The 27,931-nt window shown below is 43.0% G+C and overlaps 1 protein-coding gene across 1 annotated transcript; it reads left to right on the top strand.

Moving 5' to 3' along the window:
• The first annotated feature begins 356 nt into the window (after positions 1-356).
• Mvb12 (multivesicular body subunit 12-like Mvb12) lies at positions 357-27,931 on the top strand. The gene is made up of 10 exons (XM_050196277.3): positions 357-476; positions 790-907; positions 988-1,086; positions 4,815-4,905; positions 4,968-5,097; positions 17,266-17,328; positions 19,220-19,347; positions 21,226-21,287; positions 24,269-24,319; positions 27,177-27,931. The coding sequence occupies exons 2-10, from the start codon at positions 809-811 to the stop codon at positions 27,219-27,221; spliced, it is 768 nt and encodes a 255-aa protein (XP_050052234.1). The 5' UTR covers positions 357-476; positions 790-808; the 3' UTR covers positions 27,222-27,931.

Here is a 27,931-nt window from a genome sequence, read left to right as displayed (position 1 = left end):
CCAATGCCTCCTTTGAAAATACAGACTTGTTATGCAACTTCATCCATTCATGTTTTTCTCGTTTGTGTGAATTGTTTGAATTGTATTTTTTTTTCAAAAATGACTCATGCAATATTTTTTTTTAATTTTTAGAGGGCGAGAAAACGGAAAAATCGAAACTGTAACAAAGCGTGCGCGTGATATGTGCCCAAAGTGTGCAATTTATTACGTGCATTTACTTAGATGGAATGGTAACTTTGAAATAAAATGAACGTATAATACTTGCAAGCCATATTTTTATTACAGTCAAGTAGTAATAAACCAGCAGCGTTTTCTTTAAAGGCGCTGTTTGTTTTCGCTTGTGTGTGTGTGTGTGTGTGTGTGTGTGAGACTATTTAGCAGGCGGAGATCATGGGGACATGTAGCGAACTGCTTGAGATGTAAACATTTTGTTGCGAGCGGTGTTTGCCCTTCGCGCTCCGCAGCATCATCACCACGTGAGAATACACTAGTTATTCATGCCCTACTGTGTGTTCATAAAGTATACATACTTATTTGCTTCATGTGTGCGGCCTACTGTTCTTTTTTTTCCCGCATTGCAAAGTTGGAGTGCGTTGTCATGACACATTCGATGTCTGGGGTTGAGTATCGTTTCGTTAGGTCATGAATCATTTCAAATTTGTTTTCGTTACCACCAGTAATTATGCGCGTATGTGTTTGGTAGTGCACACTAACCTAACTGTTCCTCTTTCGGATTAATGGGGCTAAAATATTTTATATTCTACAACAATCCTGTATTGTCGGTTTCAGCCGAATGCCGCCTTAGAAAATGATGCAGGACCTCCTGAAAGTGCTACCTGATGACTTACCGATAACCGACGTCTGTGTAATTGAAGATCCACAGAATTGCCCTCCTGGATATCATGTGGTATAGTGACCTTTTGTTAGTCTGTCAACGTGCGGCGTGTTCCATTATTCTGTTTATGCTAACGAACTCTCGCATTGCAGGTGGACAAAACATTTGACCAAGACACTGACGCCGACCTCTGGAAGGACCGTTTCTTCGGCCGCCGCATTACTCGATACATCTGCTACTCCAAGGCCCACGTATGTTGTCTCTAAGCGTTTTTCTGCCAAACATTATTCATAAAAGTAAGGCAGTCACACACTTAATCGTCTAGTTTCGTGTAGATCTTTCGTACTGCGAAAATAGCGTCACTGTCATAGCTGCGAGGGCGATAGCAGTCTGGCAGTTATTTCATTTCCTGTGCATGCAACCGCATAACGTTTTTGTGTACATTCAAAATTTATTTCGTGTGAGATCACATACAGCTTTTCCATTCAAGTGCGGTGACCTGGTAGTAGCAGAAAACCGAATTTCAGCGTTTCGTTGTTTTACTCCTTAGGCTTGTGAAATGACTTTCAGTCAGACTAGGCAGACCATAGTGACTGGAGGCGCAATATGATCATAATGTAGTTGTAAAGGAGGTGTAATGACCCTGGCAACCTTTAACACTCGAACTCTGTCGAGTGAGGCTAGCTTAGCAGGACTCTTTGAAGAACTATCAGGCATTGTTTGGGATATCATTAACCATAGTGAGGTTAGAACTGGTGAGGCTTATACAGGGCTGACTAACGGCAACGTCCTCTGCTATAGAGGACTTCCAGATAAAAGACAAAACTGGGCAGGATTCCTAATCAATAAGCACAAAGCGGGCAACATTCACAAATTCTACAGCATTGATGAGAGGGTAGTAATAGCCGTAAACAAACTTAACAAGAGGTATAGATTAAAGGCAGTACAAGCCAACGCTCCAACATCCAGTCATGATGATGATGAAGTAGATCAGTTTTATGGAGATGTTGAATTAGCGATGAGAAAAGTGCAAACTTAGTATATTGTAGTAATGGGCAACTTCAATGCAAAAGTGGGGAAAAGGCAGGCTGGTGAACAAGAAATTGGCAACTACGGTGTCAATTCTAGGAATGCTACGGAGAGATGCTGGTAGAATTCGCGGAAAGGAATAGGCTGTGAATAATGAACACCTTCTTCAGGAAGCATAGCAAAAGAAAGTGGACCTGGAAAAGCCCTATTGGTGAAACAAGAAGTGAAAAAGGTTTTATAGTTTCAGCCGATCCCAGCATAGTGAAGGATGTTGAAGTGTTAGGTAGAGTAAAGTGCAGTGACCATAGGTTAGTGAGGTCTAGGATTCACCTCAATTTGGAGAGAGAAAGAGTAAAATTGATCAGGAAGAAACAGGCCAACCTAGAGGTAGTAAGGGCTAAAATAGACAAATTCAGATTGGTGCTTGCGAACAAATGTGCAGCTTTAGAACTTAGAACTAATGAAAATGAAATGAAATGAAACGAACTTAGAAAATAATGCTGATGGGCGAGGTGCCATTATTTTTTAGAATTCAGTTCGGCTTTCTTAGAAAATCAGTGCACATTGAAATTAGCATCACTGAGAGCGATAGTAAGTACAGAATGCAGCATTGGGTTTCAGCCAAACGCTTGCTGTGTCTCAAATTGTTTTGGGGAGGAAGAACCTCCAACACACTCTGCAGGACGAATAACTTAATTCTGGGGTTTTACATGCCAAAAACATGATATGATGATGAGGCATACTATAGTGCAGGACTGGATTAATTTTGACCACCTGGGGTTCTTTAATGTGCATCCAATGCACAGCACACAGGACATTTTGCATTTCGCCTTCATTGAAATGCGGCTGCAATCGAACCCGCAACTTCGTGCTTAGCAGCACAATGCCATAGCCACTAAGCTACCGCAGTGGGTCTTTGCGAAAATAGCAAGGGCTCAGAGCTGTTACTGAGACTTAGTGAAATCTTTTTCCACCTCTCATCGTCAAGAAAGAATATTTTTGTACAGTTGCAGCTGGCACTTGCACAGAAGATGGCAAATTAGTTCTGCGGATTCCCGCTAGGTGGAGGACGATTTGTGAAAGATTAAAGGGACACTAAAGCGAAATAATAAATCCATTTAGACTAATGAAGCATTGTTTGAGAACCCTGCAGGCAGTCATTTAAAAAAATAGTTTGATTATTAGATGAGATAATGAAGGTCCAAGTATCAGTATTTGAATTTCATGCCAAAACCTCAGCGCCAGTACGTCAGCGTGACGTCAGGGATTCCAAAGTATGTTTTCGCATTTGGGCCGCGTTGGCTGAATAAAGGTTCCTGAAACTTGGCGTATTTAATATTTGGTTCCTTTAGAACATAATGTAGTCAATCTGTACCGCTATATATATTTAGTAGGCCCTAGAAGATGCCATCAAAATCCCAAGACGTCACAGCCCCCAGGTGAGGGAACTTAAGTAGGCGTCGCCACCCGTATTTCGTTCTTGCGCTTTTTCTGGCTTACCAAGCATCCTAGCGTTGCAAGAGTGGTGTTTTTGGTGTTGTAGAATGGTAATTTACTGATGCAGAAGAAATCATTTTTCACTTTAGTGTCCCTTTAAATTCTCACCCACCCGAATGTAGCAGAAAGCTACAGAGGTAAACCATGCAGGTTTCTCAGAAAGAAAGTTTCTCAGTTGAGGAAAAATTCGTCCTGGTCTAGGATTTGAACCCGGGACAAACGCCTTTCTGGGGAGGTGTTGGTCCTGGGTTCAATTCTCAGGCCAGGACGAATTTTTCCTCAACAGTTTTTTTTTTTTTTTTTCGAAGAAAATCATATGGGTTTCCTTTGTAGCTTCGTGCTACATTTGCGTGGATGACAATTTTTCCTTTCAGGAACAGAAGATACATAAATCCCCAGTTGAAAATAGTACTCACCATGCTATCACTGCCATGAGTTCGGACAGGTTACGGCTGCTTGCAAAATGCCCAGCATGAGTCAAACAAAGAGGGCACATGTCACTCTGAAAGTAAGGTTAAACAAAACAAAAGCAGTGATAATGCCAAACAGATGATGGGAATATAATCCCAGTAGATATATGTGATTGCAATTTCTGTCTAGCAGTGGAGATATTGGAGTACTGTCTCGTCTCGAAAGAAAAAGGGTTCTTGTGCTTGTCCTCTGGGTGGTCAGCTGCGCTGTCTTGATGTGTGTGTGTGTGTAGTCATCAGCAATAGTATGGACTACATGGAGTATGGCAGCCAGATCTTGTGGTCTTCCTCAGGTGCAGATGCTGCAGGAGTAAATTCGAGAAACTGTTGTAATGCATGCCTTGTGAATATGGCCAGGGGCAACCATTACCATGGTAGTTACTGTGTCATTAGTCCTTATGCGGAACACAGTGCACTGGCCCCATATGCTTTGCTGTTCATTACAATTGTACAAGGATGGCCATCAAACTGATTCACATACCAATGTGATTGGTACATGCTGCACAACTCATGCACTGTGAGTCCCTTCAGTTCAGGTCATTATGCATGCTAACCATGCTCTGTCTATGCTGTCATCGTTCTTGTGTCACTCACAAGGTGCTTTTCCCTCGTCTTACAAACCATGAATGGTTTGTAAGACAGGGTTAAAGGTGGATATGGCAACATTGCAAAATGTGATGAAGCCATTTAAGTGTTCAATTATAATGAGGAAAGTGGCAATTGATGGTGTAACATGCAGTGTTCATGCCCACACCTACTTGTCGGTGTGAGATGGGTTGTGATTTTTTAGTAGTATTAGCAATAAATTAATCTTTTGTAGGTAGGTTTAAAGTAGCATTACTGTGTATAATATTAAAACAGGTGTAAGGGTAGTTAGGAAAACTAAAGTGAGAAAGCCCTTCTTATTTTTTTTCCTCGCTTGCCACTTGGCAAAGCTACCTCTTATGCCATTTGACAATGCTTTTTTTTTACCTGCCTTACAGCATGCAGAATGTGTTCAGTCTTTGTTGGTTGTGGCTGACAAGGAGGTGCCACCTGAGGGTCACATTGTCATGAATTCTACAAAAGATACAGGTATAATGTTGATCATTAACATGATTTTTCTGTGCTGTGAAGTTGAGCATCTTGTTTTACAGATCAGCGTGCCATGAAGAAAAAGCTCCTTTGTTACAAGATGGTTGCAAGGGACTCTGTTGGTGAAGCAGTTTCTGACATTATTGTTCTCAGCAAATCACGAAAACCTCCAGACGGGTTTGTGTTAGCTGGGTGAGTGTACCTAAGTGCAGAGAGATTAATTAATTAATTTTGCCTATTTTGTACAGTGCAATAGCCATTCCTTTTGATTCACTTAGTCTTGCATAGTATGTTACAAGATAATTTAAATGTCATGAACAACTTTTATAACTTGCTTATTTTACAGGTAACTCATAGTCTTGTGTTGTTGCACTTTTGCTTGGAAAAGGTTGTGTGGAAAAGTTGAATATCTCCTCTGTCGTAGTGTGCCCTGTGTCATGTGTGTCTGTGCATGTGGCTCCAAACATTAGAATGACTTAAAACTACTGTACAGTGGTTATGTGCAGACTACTTCAGTCTTGAGTCGCTGAGCACAAGGTCACGGGATCCAATCCCAGCCATGGCGGCCGCATTTCGATGGGGGCGAAATGCGAGATCACCCGTTTACTTAGATTTAGGCGCACGTGAAAGAACCCCAGGTGGTCGAACTTTCCGGAGTCCTACACTACGGCGTGCCTCATAATCAGAAAGTGGTTTTGGCATGCAACCCCCCCCCCTTTTTTTATCTTTTTTTATAGAGTACTTCAGTACTGTCTTATGCATTTGAGTGGGGCATTCCAGAGTGAGCAAGGCACATTTGGCATCCTCCACATTCAAGGTAGTACACTTGACTGTGCATAGTCACGCAGACACGGTTTAACGTTACCATGCTAGCTAGCTTCAGTGCTTAACCTTGCAATGATGTGGCAGACAAATCTTTCTCATTGTTAAACAATGCCGTCATGAACACCTGAGCCAAATATCATTCGTATAAATGCATTAAGAGTCCAATTTCGCACAAAAGACCACCTGCCCTTCAATTGCTTGAATTGTGAATTCTGTGCAGGTGCTGTGGAATTGCCTTAGTATAGGCCTATCTTGGTTCTAAATTACTAATCATTATTTATTTGTAGAGTTTTGCATGTTCTTCACTGGGCTGTTTTCACTTGTGGCTGAGTAAAATGTACACAAGTATATTGAAAATGGGGTGTGTAAACTACCGTTTTAGCAAGAGTACTTATGAGTTTTCAGGATAATTTACCAAAATATGCGAACACCTGTAGCTAGGTGTGCAGAAATGAAATTGAACTTTCACTGATAAGGCAGTAGCATCGTTAGGTGGCGGGAAGCCATAACACTGCACTGATTCTGAACCTCTACTCGCTGGTACGTACGGTTGGGAGGAACTTTGTGGGCATTTTTGGCCATTTGTGGGCAGCTCTGTGTCAACATAGCTTTTGGCACAGAAGAAAGGACAAAAGGCGGCAAAGGCTGTGAAACTGTGGCAGGCGTGACATTCAGTTCCCGATAACTTCACTAATACAAGTTTCATTCTGTAATTTTTTGTTATAGGAGATGCATGAGGTAACCCTTTGACTGCCAGTCCCGAGATAACTCGGGCAGCAACCCTCGCATAGCCTCTGCCACTCTAAATATACTCATTTTGTGTTTTCAGCGCACTCCCCACCTCTCGAAAAGCAACTCGTGCAAAAAATACCATAATGTACCTGTTGTGCTATCTATGGAGAGGTCATCTAAGCACACAAAATCCTTGTGAGCTAAATTTCTGACTGCAGGTGGAGCAAACATCTCAGTGCTTTGTCGCTCTGTCATGGCAGGGCAGCCATGGCAAACCAGTGTGGCAAGTCGATCTGCACTTTGACATGCCAGGAGATTTATTAGTACTTCATGAATTTCGAATCGGAAGAAACCAATTACGGAGAACCAGTTCCTACGTAGCATGAAATTCCAGTTGAGCCAACACGAGCAAAAAATAAAAAAATACGACCAGGACTGAGTACCAGAAAGGCAGTTGTGACCATCCTGAATGTGGTATGTGGGTCTGTACTACAACAGACGAAAGAATTTATGAACTTTTCACAAATGCTGAAATAGAAAAAAACGGCGACGAAGCACCAGCTTCTACGTAGCATGAGATGTCCACTTAAGGAACACATTTAAGAAACCTGGCAGTTGTAAAAAAAGTTTACTGGATTTATTCTACACATTTCTTAAAAGGTGTCTGAGCCCATATGAGCAAGACATTCATTATGCGCACATTATACAGTTGACTTCTGTTAATTTGACCCTGATGGCACTGACGGAATTGATAGAATTAGACAAGATGCGGAAAAAAATGTCAAAGCACACTGCTGTTTCATTTGGCAGTATTTGCCTGATTCTATCACCCGAATCAAATACACACCAACTTTCTGTCTGTCCAAAGTAGAAAACTAACGTAGAAATAACATTAAAGCTCCTAAACAAAGTAGAAATCTAATGCACACTAAATCTGAATTTTTAGCAAGAAAAATGAGCAAGGGTCTAATGTGTTGTACAGTGGCAGCCGGTTTCCTAAAGTCAGCTTTGCTGCACATATTTAATGCATTAGCATTCTTAGGGTACTTCATGCACTTTCTGGGGGCCAACTATCTGTGTTTGTGTCTGTTTGCATCTATGTATGTATGTTTGTATCTAACGGTTCTTTTGCCTACCTGGGTCACTGTGAAGTCCGTGGTCGAATAGGTAGCACATCGGGCTGCTGTGCTGTAGTAACATGGTTTGAAACTGTAGAGATAAGGCTCATAGAGCATGAACCCTTGTCAGGGTAAAGGCCAGTCTGCTTAATTGCTGCTGATACTCGAGAAACTTCGTCTTCATCTGTCCAAGGGAGCCACCACAGGCCTCTCCGCCTTTAGAGGAGTCATGCCACTATACAGTGCGATGAGAAGTAAAGTGGCGGCATGAAGTACTTGAAGGTGAACATGTCACATGGGAGGCAATAGAAGAGGTGTTGAAGGACGATTAAAGTAGAGGGCTACCAACGAAAGCCGGCTTCAAGCAGTCAATGGACACAACAATGTGGCAACCATCGACAGAGATTGTGAACATCTCGTTGCAATCTAAGATGAAATGGGTCCCGTGTACAGCGTCTGCAGAGAACGTCAAGTGCTGTCGAACCAAAGAAACACATAGGCCGTGTATCGAAGATTGCAGAATATAAAGGGTGGTCTATATTGACAAGCTCTGGTCAGTATTTCACAAATGGAGAAGAGATTGGCCAAGTACTGGGCATACTGCTGATAGTCAGGCGTGGTTGGGGGTGTAAGGCAAAGGAATTCAACAGGCAGATGCAGGGACGTGCCGTACACAAGATGGCCATGCGAGCAGGATATGTCTTTTCTGAAGCTCTGTATAGCCCCAGAAGGACTAGAACAGTTGCCAAGTTTTCGGTGCGGCAATCCCCCCAGCGTCGCCAGTCCCCACTTTTTTTCAGAACCACATGCAAGGGCACCGATGAGCTACTTGATGAGCAGCGCGCAAATCTTATTTCAACCATGTGCTGGAACTCCTGACGTGCAATGCAGAGCTTTTCAGGAGTGAGACAGTGTGGCGTACCATGGGTCAGCTGGCCATTTGTGATGATACGATGAACGACGTCATGCTTCAGAGGCTTATTCCAGTCTGGTGCAGAGTCATAGAGGGAAACTCCCCGAGCGATTCCCCATAGGGTGCTGGAACTGGCACATGAAGAGTAAAGGCGAATAGGTAGAGGCGAGAAAAAGTACTCCTGACTGGGAGACCTGTGCTGCCTTCGAGGATTTTCTTGCAGGCCATGTCAATCAGAAGGGAAAAGTGAGAAAGGAAATGTGCTCCGACTCGGAGCAATGAACATCGCAAGTACCATTGATGATTTCATTGCAAAGAAAGGCCTGACCTATGAGACCCTCCGTGGCATTGGCACAGACAGTGCACCTGTCATGACAGGAAAGAAAGGGGGAGCAATTATATTGCTAATTGAAAAGCAGTTAGACTCAACAGTATCTCTGAGTTGTCAGGCTGTGGGCATTCACTTTGCTGCCCACAAGCTCATCCTGGCAATGAACCAAGGTGCAAAAGTGGTTCAATATGTTGGCAAATTTAAGGATTTGCTGCAGTACCTATACAGCTTCTATGCATCAAGCTATGTTCGTGCAGCTAGACTAAATGCAGTGCCGAAAGTACTTGACACTGAAGGGGGTGGCGCAAAAATTACTGAGCCATCCACCACACGCTGGCTTAGCATTGGAGGCTCTTGCGCCGCTGTCCGAAGTAATCTGCAAGCCATCACAGTAAGTCTCTCATGAGAAGCAGAAGAGCGAGGTGATATTAAGGCAATTGGGCTGCTCAAGTTTATCCCAAGTGACAAATTTGTAGGCACACTTTTGACGATGTATGATGTCCCATCAATTGAGAGGCTATCTAAATAAAGCTCTCCAGGCAAGGAAGCTGTATGTTGATCTCTTGCGGGACATAACATCTACAATAACTATGCTGGAGGTACAGAAAGACCTAAGGACAAACATAAAAGAATATTGTGCCAGCAGTGGTATTACATTGTCAGTCACATCAAAATTGAAGATTGGATACAGGCAACCAGAGAAGCTTTTGTTGATAAACTTGTTAGCAACTTGAAAGATGGGTTTCAAAACCATCCATTTCTGGCAAAATTTGCTATATTGTTTGCCAGGGAGTTCTGCTGGGACTTGGTGGCCAGCAATGGCACTGTAGTTGCTTGTGCATTGGAGACACGGGGCCCCATGCTATAAAAGCCTTGCATCACTTATATGCTGGAGGAGTATATGAGCTTTTTCAACTTTGTTCTTGAGTCAGAGAAGCTCAAGAAGCTGTCGCAGCCAGATTTCTTGCAGTGTGTGTCAAGTGATATCAAGGAGCTTTATCCTACAGTTTCAAATGAAGCTGGTGCTTGCTTTGTGCATGTAGCTGGTGCTTACCTTACTTTGTGGATTTTTCTGAATTGAAGCTTGTGAAAACTTGCCTGAGAAACCACCTCAAAGAAGAATCACTGGATTGCCTCATTCGAATTGCTTGTGAGGGACCTGAGTTGAAGGCAAAGTGGTGGAGAAGTGGGCTAAGCTTAAGAATTGCAGGCTGAAGGTATGCAAAGTGTAAGCTAACCGAGAGGAAATGAAATGTGAATGTGTTTAAGTCTGCTCAAAATGGCTAAGCAGTTACAGAATTAAATGTTGATGTGTCAGCATGGCTGACGTTGGCGACGAGGAAAATCCAAAGGAACGGTTGTAGCATTCACCACTTGAAGATGACATATGGAGGAAAGGGTGCGGATATTAGAACAGGACAACAGACAACACTGTCCTTGGTGCCAGTATCAAGAAGAAACTGGACTCTGTGTGTGGTGTCGACATAAAAGAGGTGACGTGGAGTGTCGAGAGAACCATTCATCGCCATTAGTGGTCCCCATCGTCGTTTTCCAGCCAGGCACAGGCACGTGTGCAGCGCTCTGCAGCAGCGCCAAAATGTTGATGGTACTAGCAATAGTGAGTGCCACCGTGTGGGCTGAGAGCAGTTCGGGGACGAGGATCAAGTGCAGCAGCTGGTGTAACAAGTGTAGGATAGCCTGGAGCATCCAGAGCACAAACTGTGGTCGCCATTTGGATGGGTTTGCAGAAGTATGGAACCAACAAGTTCCCGGAGGCTGTTGATCTCTTTGTGCATTGCCATGATCTCGTTAGGCGAGTCGGCAGACTGAGATGGGCCATGCAGTGAAACCGCAGAAACTTCAGGAACCTGCGCCGATGCAACAGCTGGTACAGTGGGAGATTGTCTGGCAACTTCCATGATTTTGGCAGCGTGGACAGGCAAAGTTGTGGCCAGGATCATCTGCACGGATATTGGTAGATGCTGCAGGAAAAGTTCCAACAGGAGCTGCTGGTCAAAAGTTGCTGGTCGATCTCCTAACAGGGCTTGCATGTGACGGAGAAGTTGTGTAGGGTGGCAGTCACTGAGTTTCCCCTCGGAAATAAGCTGTTGTAGACACTTACATTTGGGCAGCGTGGTATGCTCGAGGACAGTTGCCTTGAGAGTGTCGTACTCGTTTGTCGTGGGTGGATTGGAGAGGACATCGTACAATTCCAGCGTGATGCCACTAGGGGCCAAGGACTGGGTGTGGGCAAAGAGAGGTGATATAGAGAGAGCATTGAGAAGTGATACGGTGTAGGTGGAACAGTCCTTCAGCTTGTACAAACCTGACTTCGGGATGTTGTGTCCAGAAAGGAGGAATGCGAACAATGGTCACTTGAACAGCCAGTGGAGATGATGCGGCGGACACGGTTTTTTTCATTGGAAGCATTGTATTCAGCCATTTCAGGTCACCACTTTAGAGACGAGGCTCATAGAACTCAAGCCCTTCTCAAGGTAAAAGCCAGTCTGCTATATTGCTGCTGCTGCTCAAGAGACTTTATCTTCGTCTTAACAAGGGTGCCACCACAAAACCAACCAACGAACAAACTCGGATCACCAAGTATGGGGCAGTGTGTTCATACTTGCCACTCTTCAACGAACCTCTTTCACACCGACGTAGCTCACTGTAGATGTGGGACTGGTACCACTGTTTGAAGAAACTCTTTGATGCCGACTTGGAGCACTGGTCTGTGCTGGTCTTTAATGAATGTCTTTGATGCCAACTTGGGTCACTGGGTATGTGCAAGTATGTGTGTGCTGCTCTTTAATGACAGTCTTTGACGCCAACTTGGCTAACTGGGAATGTGCTGCTCTACAGTGATGAAAAAGATCCCTTAAATTTCTTCAATGCTGAGCAGAATTGGAGCCACGTCACAAGGGTTTTTCAAGGACAGCAACACAACTCATTAGCAGGCTGCGCCACAAATTCACTCGGTATGTGCCGCTTTTCAATGAATGCTTTTCGTGCCAACGCTTTGGTGAGCTGTGCCAAGAATGCACTCGGTATGTGCTCCTCTTCAACAAGCCTCTTGAGTCGCAGAGTATGTGCCACTGAGCATGCAGCAAGCAAGGGAATAATTCTCAGTGTTCGAAGGCACCGGCGCACCATGCTTCTCGTCTCGTAGGCCACGTGCAGACTTCTCAGCAGTGCCACTAGATAGTGCAGCATGTCCAGAAAGAAGCGCAAGAGAGGAGCCCAGTTGCCGCATGATTCGTTTTTCAGCATTCGTATGCACCGGCGCACCATGCATTTCGAAAGTCGCACGCAGGCTTCGCAGTGGCAGTGCGAGATGGCGCCAGGTGTTCTTAGTGAAGTGCAAAAGAAGAATCTCACTGCAGTACATGCCTCATACATAAGTAGTTTCGATGGTGGCAATACTTTGTGTTGCTGTTTTGATTCAATGCTAAATGCATTACCGTTGATAGTCATTGTGAGATGGGTTCTGCTGAATTTAAAATATCTTCGTACTCCAAGTTATATAATTCATCATAGAAAGACTGCTTTATTGCATGTTATACCCGTGCCACACAGTTGAAGTTAAGAGGAAGCTTTAGCTCGGGTGCTCCTATCTAAACACATGTAAAAGGAGAATTCGTTTTTCTTGGCAACCACTGCACCAAATTTAACGAGGTTTGTTGCATTAAAAAAAAAAATTAAAATCTAGTGACTCTTGGTTTCGAATTTTTTAGTTTGGGCGTCAATTTTTTATTAAAAATTGGCAAAAATCGAAAATTTTCAAGAAACGAAACTATCAAGCTTACAACTGTGTAACTCAACAACGAAAAATGACAATTCAATTCTGTGAATTGCATCTAATAGCACATATAAAGCGGAAAATTGATATGTTACACATGAATATAAAAAAAATTTAGTAATAGGGAAATACAACTTTTGCAGAACCCTTGTAACCAATGTAATAAATTCACATAAGATGTAAAATGACATATCGAATTTGTCCGCTTTGAATGATCTAATGGATGCCGTTTACAGAACCGTGATATCAGTTCTTGATGCAGAGCTATGAATTTGTAAACTTCGTGCTTCTATTTATTTTCAAATGGTCAAATATCTGAAAATCTTTTAAGGAAAATTCAAGCCCTAAATCGAAATTCCGCTTCCAACAGTCACTAGAATTTAACTTTCTCTTTCAAATGCAACAAATTTCATTAAAATCGGTCCAGGGGTTATCTCATAAAAACGTTTTTGCGTTTTACATGTATTTGAATAGGCCGCGTCGGAGTTGGGCCCGAGCTAAAGCTTCCTCTTAACGCCATTAATCTTAATGACCTCAAGTTTCTTAATACTATTATATATGAAATTGGTGCCACGCACATTTTTTTTAGTCACCTTCGATGCCAACAGCTATGTTATCGTGCGAAGCATATGAATGCTGCAAACGTGGTTTATTGCTCTTTTTTTTTTTTTTTTTTTAAGCATGCATTAGAATTTCGTATATACCGTAATCGGACATTATGAGGTACCACTATTGCTCGAAAATCTTCTTAGGGGAGGCCAGAAATAGGTGTTTTTGAAGGGAGATGATCTATTTAAAGGGACACTAAAGGTTACCAGAAAGTCAAGTTAAAGTGATAACGCAATGCTCTAGAACGTCTGAGGCGTCAATATAATAGCGAACAGAGCTTTAGTAACCGAGAAATTGAGGTAAATGCATGACACGATTTGAGACCCCCCAGCGACATTCCGGTACTAGCCTGATGACGAAAGCACTCCTCATCATAATTTATGTCATACTCAACTACTCGTATTAAAAAGGTCATTTCATTAGATTACGAGACGGAATAAAATGCCACTTGTCTACTTCTATTCAATTCTAAGAAAAAACATTTTGACGTTACCCTTGAATAGTATGGATGATCGAAAGGTTTCGTTTTCGCTTGACTCTGCGCGCTCGACTTTGCGCCGCGCACGCTTTGGAGTTTCAATTGTTTCTTTATCGTGTCGTGCTGCGGTTGTCCTGCTGGCTCGCGAAACTTGCATTTGGAACAAGCAGCGAGAATGCCACGTCCATGTGATGTTGTGGGATGCGCGAACGGTCCGCGGAACTTGGCCAAGGGCAGTTGCAGCCGCGCATCCAACGTTACTTATCACTGTCTGCCAACGAGTGAACCTCTCCGTTCGAAGTGGTTAAGTGCCGTACCTCTGCCACAGCGCGCTGGCAAAGAGCCGAAAAATCACGTAGTGTGCTCACTGCACTTTCGTCCAGAGGATTACGAGTTCAACGCCGACTTACTGAAGTTGCGTGAAGTGCCTTTCAAAGCAGGCCGTCGCCGTAGCAGTACGCAACGACGCCGGCAGCGCGAGCCCTCAACAGCAGGTCACGTTAATCAGTGCTTAAATTGCTGAACTCGAGCCCAGCATCGCAAGCTAATATGTCGTCAGGGTCATTCATTGCAACGAGCGTCGAAGTTGGCGTCATAAAATAAAGAACCAGCTTATTGTCGTGCGCTTTCCCTTCCGCTAGCCACCATAGTTCCGCTTTCGCGCTGCTGTCGGCTCTGTCTTGGCTCTTTCTGGCCGCGCGTTTGCGTTTTGTGCAGAAAAGCCGTAGCGCCGTCTGCGGGAGCCGTTTTACTCACCGACGGCGCAACGGCACTATGAGACCATGACACCAATACTCCTCGATCGGAGGGCGGGTGATTTGAACTGCGCTAGAGGTACACGGATGCTTCAGAACGCATTTTCTCTTAAAATAAGTCTCTTCTCCGCACGAAACAAGCGTTTCGAGGTTTCTGGGATGGTATTTCAACAGTCCACATTGACTTAATATTAACCTTTAGTGTCCCTTTAACACATTTGCTGTCACTTAAGCTCTGCTGATACAGACACTGTCATAGGGGTCGGATGCGTGTGTGCTGACTGGTCATGTTCAAGTTATCTGGCGAAGGCCAATTTCAGGATCGAAATAATGAAACTTTGGTCCCATAGAAATGCATGGGCACCAGCCGAGACCTTCGGTCAATACTGTATTAACCGGCGTTGAATTAACGGAAGTTTACTGTAGTACGGGAAGACAGGTGCTGTGTACTGCATTAGAGACACTGGACAACTGGCTACTGTCAGGGGAAAAGATACTAGGGCAGTGGTGACAATAGACATATACACTAAAGGTAGCTGCAGGACTAGTTCGCTTCCTGCATTTTATGGGCATATGAGATAGGCTGTAATAGTGACATACATCATCTCAGAATTCTGTGCGCATATTTCCGTTTTACAATTCGTCTTTCTCCCATCCTACCTTTTTAAATCCCTTTTTCCCTGTGGTAGCAAATTGGGCTTTCTTCTGGTTCCCTGCCTTTCTTTTTTCTCTCATCTCCCAGCACATCATATTCGGAATTGTGGTACCATTATTCATTATTGTTGTCAGAACAAATGAAGCAGTTCTTGTTAGTAAATTTATGAATATTTGCAACGAGAACAGCGATTGTTATTAGGTGCAGCATCCTTAATACTTTGCAGTAGACCAGCAACAGTACAACAGAACACAGTACTGTAATTGATCTAAACTGAAAATCTGTAGCATTCAGTAGCACCTGTGAAACAAATGCACTTTGTAAGCTTGTACATCTATGCTATGAGAAATTTAGACTTCATACCTTTTAAAAAAATGCAAGAGTGTGGGGATATCTGTGCCTGTTATCAACAGCCACTGGCATTATCAGAAAGATTATGTGGTCCAGGCACTGCGACTTATTGCACGTTGCTTCTGCACCAAGAGTAAATGTGCTCCATCACTGCATAAGAGATTCCCAATAGCTTCAAAATTTGTGCACTGGTCGATATTTGTTCAAGAGAGAGATTGACTGGCAGACAAGTGGAAAGCCTGCTGGCCGCACTATAACACTCTTAATGTGCGGCTGGCCCCTGAGCATCAGTCAGCAATGTGGGGAAGGAAGTAGAAGGGATGGAAAGATGACGGAGACAGGGATAGGAAAGAAGAGTTATGTATTAACTATTGCAGTGGTGCAACACTGGTGATTGCAGCACATATTTTTCAGCCACAAGTGAAGCGTACTCTGGCCCACAGTATCTGTGGCACATAGTATTGGCGATAATGCCTGTGGCTTTCACTAGAATGTGCACATGCTATTGCCAGCAAGATGCTTATGCATTATTATTAATAAATCTGGGTCCTTATTTATAAGAAAGTTAGCGAATACCAGCCAATTGTGTTGTCATTCTTATTAGCGAAAGTGGTCACCTAGTGGCAAAGAGAGCACTTAAGAACGAAAAACTTCGTGGAATTGGTTCTTGAGATGGGGGTGTGCTTGGTCTGAGGCATTGTATTTGAAACATCAAGTGTTACTGGCGTAGCATTGTGCACATGCTTTAACAAAATATAGGCACCGTATACTTCAGGCATATATAATTTAGTGCTCGGGTCTATGAGTGTTAATAACTTCAGTACAGTCGGAACGCCTATACTACGAAATTACCTGTATAACAAAGAATTCATTATGTCCTGGCCTAATTCCTATCATTTATATGTATTGTGAATGCCTCTAAAACTAATTGGCCTGTACAATGAAAGAATTCAGGTGTCTCTGATGGCTGATTTGTTGCTTTACAACTAACACCACTGCCCTGCGCAGACGCCACTGAGCTGCGCTCTGCACTAGCAGCAATGGCAACATTAGCGATGCGCTTGGTGAGCAGGCCGATCTCAGTCAGTGTTACAGTTGTGCTGCATGCAGTGCTCCAGGAATTGCTAAACTTGTATGCTGCTTGTTGTAACACAGCAGCGGCTGCGACGGCTGACGAATACATCACAACTGATGACAATGTGATAATTTAATCGGAACTGACGAACGACAATGTCTTAAAAGTCATTTAGGGTGAAAAGACGTGAATATCAATGAAGTCAACAGTGATGAAGAGCCTGTAAGCAAGCCAAGAACTTTTTAGGCATGGGAAGCGATAGCAGCATTCCACGATCTGCAGCATTACCTTGCGTCACTCCATCGTTTCTCCTTGGGGTATGCCTTACACCTCGGTGCAATGAGTTCAACTGTAGTTGAACATTTCATTGATAAAATGTAAAAAAAAATTGCCTTATTTCACCATGTGTCTCTTCAGTTCCTGTTAAATAGAGGTTTTCTCTTGTTGAATGTGCTTAGCTTACTTTATTGTAAGCGCGGGACAGTGCATAATCTTTATAATGAAGCGACCTCTATAACAAAGGATTTTGGAGGTTCAGAGGACTTCATTATCAAGGTGTTCGTATACTGCATGCAGTTATTTACGAGACAGGTTGAAAGTACAGTGGTACTGTAAACAGGCATTGTCTAAAACTTTTGTGAAAATGGAGCATAGCAATAACACTGACCACAGACTTTGTTTTCTCACTATGTTGTGTAAACTTTCTTTTGACCTGTTTTCAGGGAGATCAACAGCTTACTTATAGGCTACAAGCTGACAACTGTGGCACCTATCAATGGAAGGAAGTGAGTGTGTCTTTTTAATAGACATACGTGGTTCTTTGCTATGCAAGTGCTTGTTGAACATTGGAACTTTAAAATAGTAAGCCTCCATTTAATAAAGGCAAGAATGTAACAATGTTCAGTATATCTTGCTTGTATTGACACGTACCTCTATACTTAGTTTAACAAGTTAATTTTCAACAAAAAGTTCACTTTATTGAAACCTTTACACATTGTATATTTTCATTTTTAGCGTTAGTGCAAAGCTAGAAAGGAAATGTAGCAACTGAGCATTTCTTTTAATCATTTCAAGTCATTTTGCATGAGTGTGCTTCAGATGGAGTGCATTAAAATTCACAAATGTGGATTGCACATACTCCACAATAATTTGTGATGCTACTTTGTGGCTTTTATATGCTTCTTTAGTTGACTCTCGAAAGCTAGCACATTTGAGTATAATGTTGTTTAAATGCACCCATGGTGGGGGTAATTGGATTTCCCTCAATCTGAAAGGGACACTTTAGTCGAGCTAAGATGATCACAATGGGACCTCAAAGCAGTTCAGAATCACTCAACACATTTCATACTGTCCAACTGTCACTAACATCCCATGCAACTACCATGAAAAATAGCCTTAATCTTCCTACCCTTGTCATGCGCAAAAAATTCTCTCGCCTCAGCTTTTTCCAAAAGATCTATTATCACAGTCACATACTTCAATTACTCTGGATACAACCTACTCTTTTGATATCTTCATGCCTTGATCACCATTGCAAATTTCATATTCGTCGAGGAAACACAGCAACATATTCCCATTCATTTCTACCCAAAACTTGACGTGTCTGGAATCGCCTGCCCACCTCATCCGCCAATTACTAACCCAGACAGATTCCGCGAAGAACTTAACAGGTCCTTTTTGTTTTTTTTTTGTTTTTACATTTGTTTCTTTCTTACCTTTGTATATTTTTCTTTTGCGCATGTATGTGTGCATAGCGCAGTGCCCTGTGTGTCACCATCTTTGGCATTCCATGTACCTTATGGCAACATGCTATTATCTTCAATTCTTTTTTTTTTCGGATCTTCTGTTTATATAAAGTGCTTGTTATCGAATTTGTAAGTGTTCTTTCAATGCCCCTCCCCTCTATAATGCTGTAAAGCCTTGAAGGTACGATAAATAAATAAATAGGGAGGGCACTTTTTTTATTATTAATTATTGAAGGCAAAAGCCTAGCTTTATGCTTGCCTAGCAGTACGAAATAAGCAGACAACATTATTAAAATAACTTGCATCCTGCTTGCATGTGAAATATGTCGCCTCCATTTCCTTGAGTAATCTTTCAAATTGAACACCTTCAGATCTGCATGCTCATTCTTGCATTGTTTTCTTTTTCTTTACAATGAAACAATTAGTCTTGAGCCCTTCTCCTTTACACCCTCCCCAAAATAAAGTGTTGCTAAACTTTTTTTGCACTTCAGGAACTTTATGGCCTCATCAAGTCAATCACAAGAGTGTCGTCGCAACCTTGTAGCTATTTCAACTTGTCAGTCCCGGGTGTAGTACTCGTTCTATGCTCTGTGTTCTCATCCTGATATTTTTTTGTCATTACTTTTGATAATTGATACGGAATAGTATCCATTGCATGCTTCGACCTGCCATGGTGACTCACTGGCTATAGCATTCTGTTGCTGAGCACAAGGTCATAGATTCACTCGGCTGCATTTCAATGGAGGCAAAATGCAAAAACTCTTGTACTTAGACTTTAGACTTGGGTGCACATTGAAGAACCTCAGGTAGCCAAATAATCTGCAGCCCTCCACTATGGCATCCCTCATAACTCACTGTACAGTTTTGGGATGTTAAACACTCAAATATAAATTTTAAATTTTGCATGCCTTGCTTATCCTTGCACCTACAGGAACAGCTACCATCAGCCTCCCTTGCCACCCCTGCCTTACCCACTGTCATCTCATGTGGATGACCACCTGCAAAAGAAGTCCCCTGGTGGGCGTGTGTGCCAGCGTGGGAAATCCTTGCAGAAGTCTGGTAAGGGGGAGAACCTCTCTTCTAGCAGTGTGTTTGTATCTGTTACCTTGTCCCGTTCATGAGCACTATCTTTTGTTTCCTCTTCAAGAACCTTGTGCTACTCTTTTATCGTTACTTTCAGTATGACCCTCATATTAATGCGATTAGCATTCTTGGGGTACTTCACACACATTTAGGGGGCTGTCGGGCTGGGTCTCTAACCATTTTCCCGCCAACTTGGATTGCTGTGTATTATATGGTCTATGGTCAAATAGTAGAGCATCAGGCTGCTGTGCTGAGGGAAGTGGGTTAGAAACCAACCATCGGACCAACTTGCGTCGCTAGGTATGTGCCTTCAATGAGAAACCTCTTTGCTGCCAACTTGGGTCACTGGGTATGTGCCACTGTGTATGCACGCTCTCCACTGAACCTCTTTGATGCCAAATTGAGTCGGTGAGAGTGTGCTACAGGGTATGTGCCACTCTTCAGTGAACCTCTTTGACACGAGCCTGTGTCGCTGGATACGTACCGATCTTTAGGGGACGAGCAAACCGGACATCCTTCCAGTTAACCTCCCTGCCTTTCCATTTTTCTCTCTCCCTCTTTTACTGGACCTCTTTGACACTAACTGGGGTCGCTAAGTAAGTGCCCCTGGGTATGTGCCGTTCTTCAATAACAAAAAAAAAAAAATTTACAATTTTTTTAATGTTGGGCGAAATCAAACATGTGTGCCATGTCCTGACTTTTTTGCCACTCGATGACATAGCATGTTTAGAGGGGAACCACAAGAGAGGATCCAGGCTGCGTACATGCCTGATATATTACATTGCAGGCATGCATTGCATTACACTGTTGTCGCGAAGAGAGTGTACCGCGGGCCTCTTTGCATTCTTTCCGGGAATTTTGGGGGCTCCTTGACGTGGGGCAAACTTTTGTACACAAATAACCTCGACGGCGCCGCGGGCAGTGCTGCCGCGCGGCCGCTGCCACCGCCGCGCCTGACGTCACACGTGCACATATCGCGTCGTCTTCCCACGCTCGGCTGTCAAAAGCTGATTAGTCATGGTCAGAGTGCTTTTGTGTATGGAGTGTTGACGCAACCATTTCTTGGCCCCTTGAACTCTGACGCTCATTGGATGATGTCGGCTTGCCTGATTGGTCGGAGTAACGAAGTAACCCATTGGTGGAGAAGCCTGCGCCTCCCGCCGGTCCGCGGGTCCCTTGGATGCTGGGGAAACTTATTTAAGGAATAGTTTGGGGTAGCTTTAGAGTGAGGAAGTGGACAGCAGTAGACGGCGCAACTTCACCACAGGAGACCAGGCCGGTCAGGCAGACCGACGACGACGGGTATGACATCGTTCTGTTTGTAGATATTTTTGCACAGTTTAAACTTACGGCAGAAGCCAAGTGAATAAACCTAGTTGTTCAAATGCTACTCTCGTCGTCGTACCTGCGGATTTGGACTTGCCCCTGCCAGAGCTCATCCCCATTCATCTTCGTCTCCCGGGTGAGCTGATGCGTCTGATAGCTCACGGCTGCGTCACTTCGCTACACTGTATTGCGGGGGCAATACAGTGTGTTGCCACATTACTTCAATGCTAATCGCATTAACTTCGACATTCATTGTAAGATGGGTTCTGTCCTGCTAAGCACGAAGTCGCGGGATCGAATCCCAGCCATGGCGATCACATTTTGATAGGGGCGAAATGTGAAAACACCCGTGTACTTAGATTTAGGTGCACGTTAAAGAACCCCAGGTCGTCCAAATTTCCAAAGTCCCCCACTACGGCGTGCCTCGTAATCATATTGTGGTTTTGGCACATAAAACCCCATAATTTAAGTTGAGTTCTGTCGGAATTTTTTGTAACCTGCACTGTCGTCACCTTCTTTCTTGCCCAGCTATAGATGATGTACCATTTGAAGTGAATCCAAAGTACCGAGCCATGTTTAGACTCTCCGAGGTAAGTACTTATCGAACACTTTGTTGAGACCTGCATAAATGAATTATGCCTAGCTGAGTTTTGTGTTTTTCTGCTTTTTGTTTGAAATCTTGAATTTGTAAGTAGGTCAAAGTTGAATGCCAGCCATAAAAATTAAAACTAAGATGTTTCAGCTCCTGCGCAGGAGCCTTGTTCCCAATCTAGAAATTTTTATGGTCAGCGTCCAACTTTCAACTAGTTACAATGTCTCCTCCCGACCAGACAGGTTTCCGTCAAACTCTTCATTTCAATCTTGAATAGAAACAGAACTGTGTAGTCACAATTTAGTATCTGCCCTGCTTCTTGTAATGTGTATTGGCACAGGCAGCTGAACTCGTAAAACTTGCTATGCCAGTGATAGTTTCATTAATCTTGATCCCTCATAGTGTTCTGAATGAAATATTTCACACTGAAAACTAAATGAACAATCTGGAACCCCCTGCCATGTTGTTGCTTGTTCAGTTATTTCGTACAATTTGTTGAGGTTATGAGGCTGAGCGAGCATTTTCAGTAGCAGTAGCTACACTACACTGTTGCGCAGGCCAGAGCGTGAAATGAAGATTAACTTAGAACAAACCATAACAAAGATCAGATATAAAATAAATAGTAAAGATGAAGGTTCAATTTCAGTGAATCATGCTTATCTGCTTTTGCCTCATAACCCCACAATGTGTAACAAGCATGGCTGGCTTGAATTCAGTATTCACTTGATCTGGGCACACCCTTTTACTTTCACGAGGCCGCAAGCAAGAGGACACAGATTCCAGGAATTGCCAGTGATAAGCCAGTTAAGATTTTTTGACATGCTTCTGCACCTCATTTCTTCCACGTAACTGCAAAGAGTGCTTATAATTTCATTTTTACTTGTTCTCCAATTTTGTGCACCTTAGTCTGCTGAGCTCTCTTGATCTCTTCGTGTCGCAAGTTGTTGCATGTCCACTACCACCTATATATGACAGTACTTTATTCATTCTAACATGTGTGTGCAGATACTATCCTTAGTTCGGGCAAGAATGTGCTTTGTGAGTAAAAGCTGACTTTTCATTGGGACTATGAAGACGTGATGGGCGAAACGCTTTCTTGTGACACTTGGGTGCTACACACCACTGGAATGCGATTCCATAGTTGACAGCCATAATTGACTTAGCCATTTCATGCTGATGATGCTCTCCCTCTGTCGACTCAATTACCAAATGCAGCTGAGGATTGCCAGACGATACCCTCTGGCTCTCTCGCTGTGCTCCCTTGTCCACAGTTGTGTCCGCATCTCATATGAGACATTACATACCCTGTGCACTCAGTCGGAGCAGCAGGTTTTAATAATAATAATAAATAATAATAATTCTTTTTTGACTACTTGAGAATCATACAATGAAAGAATCGGGCCTGCCAGAGCCGCAGTGGGCTTGAATGGCAGTGCCTGGCAGACAGCGACAGAGCCATCAGTAACATGTTATTAGTTTGTAGACAACAGTGAGAAAACAAAAACACACACACACACATGACAGGCTTCCGATCACGCATTAATGTGTCTAAGAGCCTTTCTGAGGCCATATTTCGTCTTCATATCTTGTATGCTTTGGGGAAGTAAATTAAACATTGTTGGGACATAATAGTTACAGAGTCTTCGACCATATCTCGTCTTACAGCGGGGTGTAACATACGGATTCTTTGGTCTCAGGCAACGAACAGGCACTTAAGGAATTTTATACTGGCTTATCCAAAAATGCTTTAAGACAACAGTTTCTAGCAGCAAAGAATTGAAATCAGGTAAAGACAAAGTTTTTAGCATCAGATTTGGGGGGGACATCATAAGCAACATGCTTCAGAATGCCACGAAGGACGGAGTTGACCCGGTTTACCAAATGTAGAGCGCCATGACCATATGCAGATTTCCCATACCGGATTACACTGTAGCATAAGGCATGTACTACAAGCTTTCGGACAGACAATGTAAAATTTAATATTATACAAAGCACAAGACACTGCGTGAAGTTTTTGACAAATATATGCGAAATGAGAGTTCCAGGATACATCACTGTCGAAAAAAACACCAAGGTATTTAATTGAACAAGCGTATTGCACAGGGTCACACGAACAGGGATTGCAATGTGATGTGTGCAAATATAATGGGGATGATAGGGTAACTTGCTTGACAGGGTTGTGGAAACAGATTAATCAAGTTTTGGACGCTGAAATGCCTTGTCTTGTGATTGGCTGAGGTGCCTTCTTTCATTTAACCACTTATTTATGCTCATTTCTCCCAATGCTTACTGTTGTGACAGCATGACAAAGATAGCTTCCTGCGACGCCAATGCCATCTTACTTTGTGACCAAGCCGTCAGCGTAGCCAACTTTCACAATGAAGAAAATTTAGTACTAACCTTCTCATTGTCATCATTTTTTATTTTTTTTCAAGAAATGGCTTGAAGGTCTATTATCTGGAAGAGGAAGGGGAGGCGTATTTGAGCCATCCTAGGAGCTGCATGTGCTTGGCGAAACCCAAGAGCAAGTCTAGAATAAAGCAGTTTCAGCCAGGTGGTCCAAGTAGGCATGATTATTGTGACAGCTTTCACTGAAGCATATTTGATATATATTCGGCACAATTTCTGTGTCTTTATTCATTCATTGTGTCATATTCTGTTTCCCCCAAGAACCTGGTACATGTATTGCATGTGCTTGTGGTAGGTCTTTAACATGTTCGTTAGGTTGATATGGTTTTAGGTTTTACAGACTCTCATTATTGTTATCTGTTCAGCATCACTAAAAGTAGGGTAGTACTCATCATAGGTTAAAGCTGAAATTTTTAATAGTGCTTTTATTAGAGAGCTTCAGCAAATGGCTTTTTCTGACCACTTTTTCACGATTGACATGTGACAACTGTGATTTTGTAATCAGTGAGTCTCGGCTGAATTAATTCTGCTTCTTCTTCTTTTTTCTTTACCTTTATCTTGATCTCTTAGTTCACCATGCCAAACATTAGGCTCAAGACGGCTAATGAAATCTTTGAGGAGGTGAGTATGTGGCGTGAACAGAAAGACTCTTTGGTAACATTCAAGTGGAAGAATTGTTCTAGAAGCTCGCAGATGGTGAACTCTTCACAACAGTTTGAGAAAATAATGTTCAGAAAATACTGACTTAGAATGTTTTATCAAATATTGAATATTCATTGCAATTTTCAAAGCACATATATTCATTTACACACGGAGTGAAAGAAAAAAATGCATTTAGCCTAGCCGCACAGGAATTAGCATTATGTCAGAGGTTTGCACGACAATGGAAATGTAAATATTAGATTGTACAGTAAAACCTCGTTAAACCGTACCCGCTTAAACAGTAGTTTCGTTATAAAAGTATTAAAGTCAAATCCCCGACTCAACGGCCGTTGAACATAATTGTTTTGTATCCGCATAAACCGTACCAGCTTATTGTGTATGTATCGGTTAACACAAAGTGTTACCACTTTTCGTCGCGCAATCACGGCGGTGCGTCGTCTACATCAGGCAGCCCGGCAGAACAACAAGCCTCAGAGATCAGCACAATGGCCTCTAAGTGCCCAGTGCGTTTACGCATGAAGCCACATCAACATCAATGTCGTAGAGCTGCAGTGAGCACATGTGGCTCAAGGGCACCGTAGGGAATGTAGAGACAATCCTGGGAGTTGTGTATCTGAAAACGGGGAATGATTTGAAAAAGGAGAATGCAAAACATTTCAAATCTATGGCCAAGGACATCAGGCAGCTAGCTATGAAACAGAACATAATCATCCTAGGAGACATGAATGCACATCTGGAATACTTTGACGGGGCGGCACATGCAGCAGGGCAGATGTTAGTAGATTTTTGTGAGGCCCATAATTGTGTAATAGTTAATACTGAAATTAAATGCGACGGGAAGATAACATGGGAAAGAAATAACTCCCACTCGACAATCGACTACTGCCTAATGTCCCACAAGCTGTATGAACGGTTGGGAGGTATGGAAATTGATGAGGAAGGTACAAAAAAACCCGGGGAGTGATCACAAACGAATCAAAATCAGTTTTGGAAGGGCAGTATCACCGATAGAAACTAAAGAAAGGAAAAGCATGAGCAAACTGAATGACAGGCAAGAGTTTAAAAAATGAAAGGCACGTCAGAAGCGAATTGAACCACGCACATACTATTCACAATAGCCTATAGTAACTCGGACAATTTTTTGTTTTCCCCATAACATGGTAATTAAGTTTAATTACCCAACTTTTTAATTATTGGCTGAGGATCCCAAGTATGGTGTGCAGATTTGTAGGGCACCTTCAGAAACCACCGATTGAGTTATTTCCTTTACGATACGTCTCACATAGTCCTTTTTTCCAGGTTGCAAAGAAAGCCTATGAAATATTGACATGTGTGCTTATCTTTATCGGGCGACCACGTTTTGCCGCCTAACAAATGTTATCGCACAGCGCGGGACGCGCCTGCATGTATCCGAAGTTTCTGGAAAGTTATCGATGCGTCTATCCGTTGTCTGTTGTCGCCGAACCTTGTGTTATCTGATTTCATCGCGTGACTCGAATGGTGTAGAACTTTGTGGAAGGCATGCGGGTCCCAACGATTAGTCTGGAACATTCAACGACTGCTGTATAAAAACTGATGCACTTGACCCACTGATCAGATTTTCGACGATCGCCGACCGCATTCGCCGCTATCGTTGTGCTATAAGCGTAGCCTGTTTTTGTGGGCACAGGTTCACCCAATAAAAGTTAGTTTTGTCTTTCACAGTATTGCTACTGTGTTCTTCAACGTCACTACCACATGACAATATGAAAAAAAGCCATGTGATGGAGCGCTTGCGCAGTGGTATCGTGCTGCTCTCAAGTGTGCATTCGGTGAACAAGGCCGGCTCTCATCGGATGATGGCGAAAATGCGTGCTGCTGGCTGAGCGCTGCCGATGAGAAAAAGAATGCCCGGTCGCTTCCTCATCGCCAGTCACGATGCAGCTGACCTTGTTCACTGAACACATGCTTGAGAGCAACACTATACCACTGCGCAAACGCTCAGTCACGTGGCTTTTTTCATATTTTGCAGGCTTTCTTTGCAACCCGGAAAAAGTACTACGTGAGACGTATCGTAAAGGAAACAACTCGATTGGTGGTTTCTGAAGGTGCTCTACAAGTCTGTGTTTCATACTTAGGGTCCTCAGCCAATAATTAAGAAGTTGGGTAATTAAACTTAATTAATTGGTGAGTTATCTGGAAGACAAAATATTGTCTGAGTTACTATAGGCTATTGAAAATAGTGTGCTTTCGTTTCAATTCGCTTCCGACACGCCTTTAGTTTTTAAATTCTTGGCTCAAGTTATGTGGAACACCCTGTATATGATGGTATTACTGATGAATCTCTGCAAATATGATAATGCAGTCTGTTAGGATCGAAGAAATGTGATCAGGAAACTGGTTAACCGTAAGAGAATGACAATCGGTCCACTACCTTTGTTTTGGCAGAGGTCCAGTTGACCTCGGCCAGAACTTCACGTCCAGTTGATTTGTCCTGTTAATAAAGTATGCACACACATGTGTACAGAGAGAGAGAGAAGTCGCGCATAGCAAGCATTGGTAACGGGTAATTAACCGGGTAGGTAACACATGCAACAGATGACCAGTGGTCTACCAGAATGACAGAAGAGGTGCCAAGGGCAGAACTGGTTATCACTGGTTGAGGCCTTCATCCTGCAGTGAAACTTAAAAGCCGCTATTAGTAGTGTAGTACTAACAGAATGTTTCCACCAGTGGGTGACAGCTCTGTACACGTGTGGCAGTGGCAAGCCGGTTATTGCCAGGTGTACGAGATGGGGGTCATATATGCTTGTGCACGCACTTTCTGTCTTTGCAGTACAACTATAACTTTCAAGTGGAACGCCAAGCTCAACAGACCTGACTTGCAGAGGAGTTGCCAACCATCACCCTACCACCATTTCTTCCTACCTGAGCAGGGCCCCCTCCCCCAACATCTCCAGCATTGACATACTACTATAGCTGCAGTTTTTTCTAACTCCGAGGTGGACACAGTAGTGGAAAAAAGGTGATTTTGACATTATATGCTGAAGCACTACCATGAGAGCAACAGTGCAGCAGGACTGAAGACACCTGCATCAGCCATTTGAGCAGTTACACAGGCTTAGAACAGACTTCTCTCTCCTGCAGTGTGCTTGCATTGCTTCAGGGAGCTTTCTCGGCCCTGTTGATTTTACTACATAAGAGATATTCGCTTTGTGCTTGTAGTGCCAACACTTGTTTCAGCTTTTTGTAAGTGACACCGTCCTTTAGGCACTACGTTTATGCGATTTTTTTTTTTTTCTCCTGTATTGAAACATGCCAGCTTCTGGTGCCACATGTGCACTTTGATTTTTAATGTGTGATAGTTTCCACTATTTTTTTATCCTACTGTGAAACGGATCTCGTAGGTTTTCAGATGTTTAGCATGATGTTTATTGTTTTTCTTGCAGTGCTTCACTTCGCTGTGTTCATTTGTTCTCGCTAATGTTTTGCATTTAAAAAAAAAATTTCATGCCCTGTGACAGTCCTCTTACAATAAAGGTGTCGACATCCGTGTCCTGTATTGCGTTTGTCGGCACCCTTGTAGCGATA

Source organism: Dermacentor andersoni, chromosome 1, assembly GCF_023375885.2.
Source record: "Dermacentor andersoni chromosome 1, qqDerAnde1_hic_scaffold, whole genome shotgun sequence".
NCBI lineage: Eukaryota > Metazoa > Arthropoda > Arachnida > Ixodida > Ixodidae > Dermacentor > Dermacentor andersoni.
This window is presented reverse-complemented; position numbering and strand designations above follow the sequence as displayed.

What these genes read in the sequence shown, in the direction of transcription:
- Mvb12 (XM_050196277.3), top strand. Translation starts at nt 809, where the DNA reads ATGATGCAGGACCTCCTGAAAGTGCTACCTGATGACTTACCGATAACC. An exon ending in TCTGCTACTCCAAGGCCCAC is followed by an intron (nt 1,087 to 4,814) that starts GTATGTTGTCTC and finishes CCTGCCTTACAG; the next exon opens with CATGCAGAATGTGTTCAGTC. An exon ending in GAAATCCTTGCAGAAGTCTG is followed by an intron (nt 19,348 to 21,225) that starts GTAAGGGGGAGA and finishes TTTCTTGCCCAG; the next exon opens with CTATAGATGATGTACCATTT.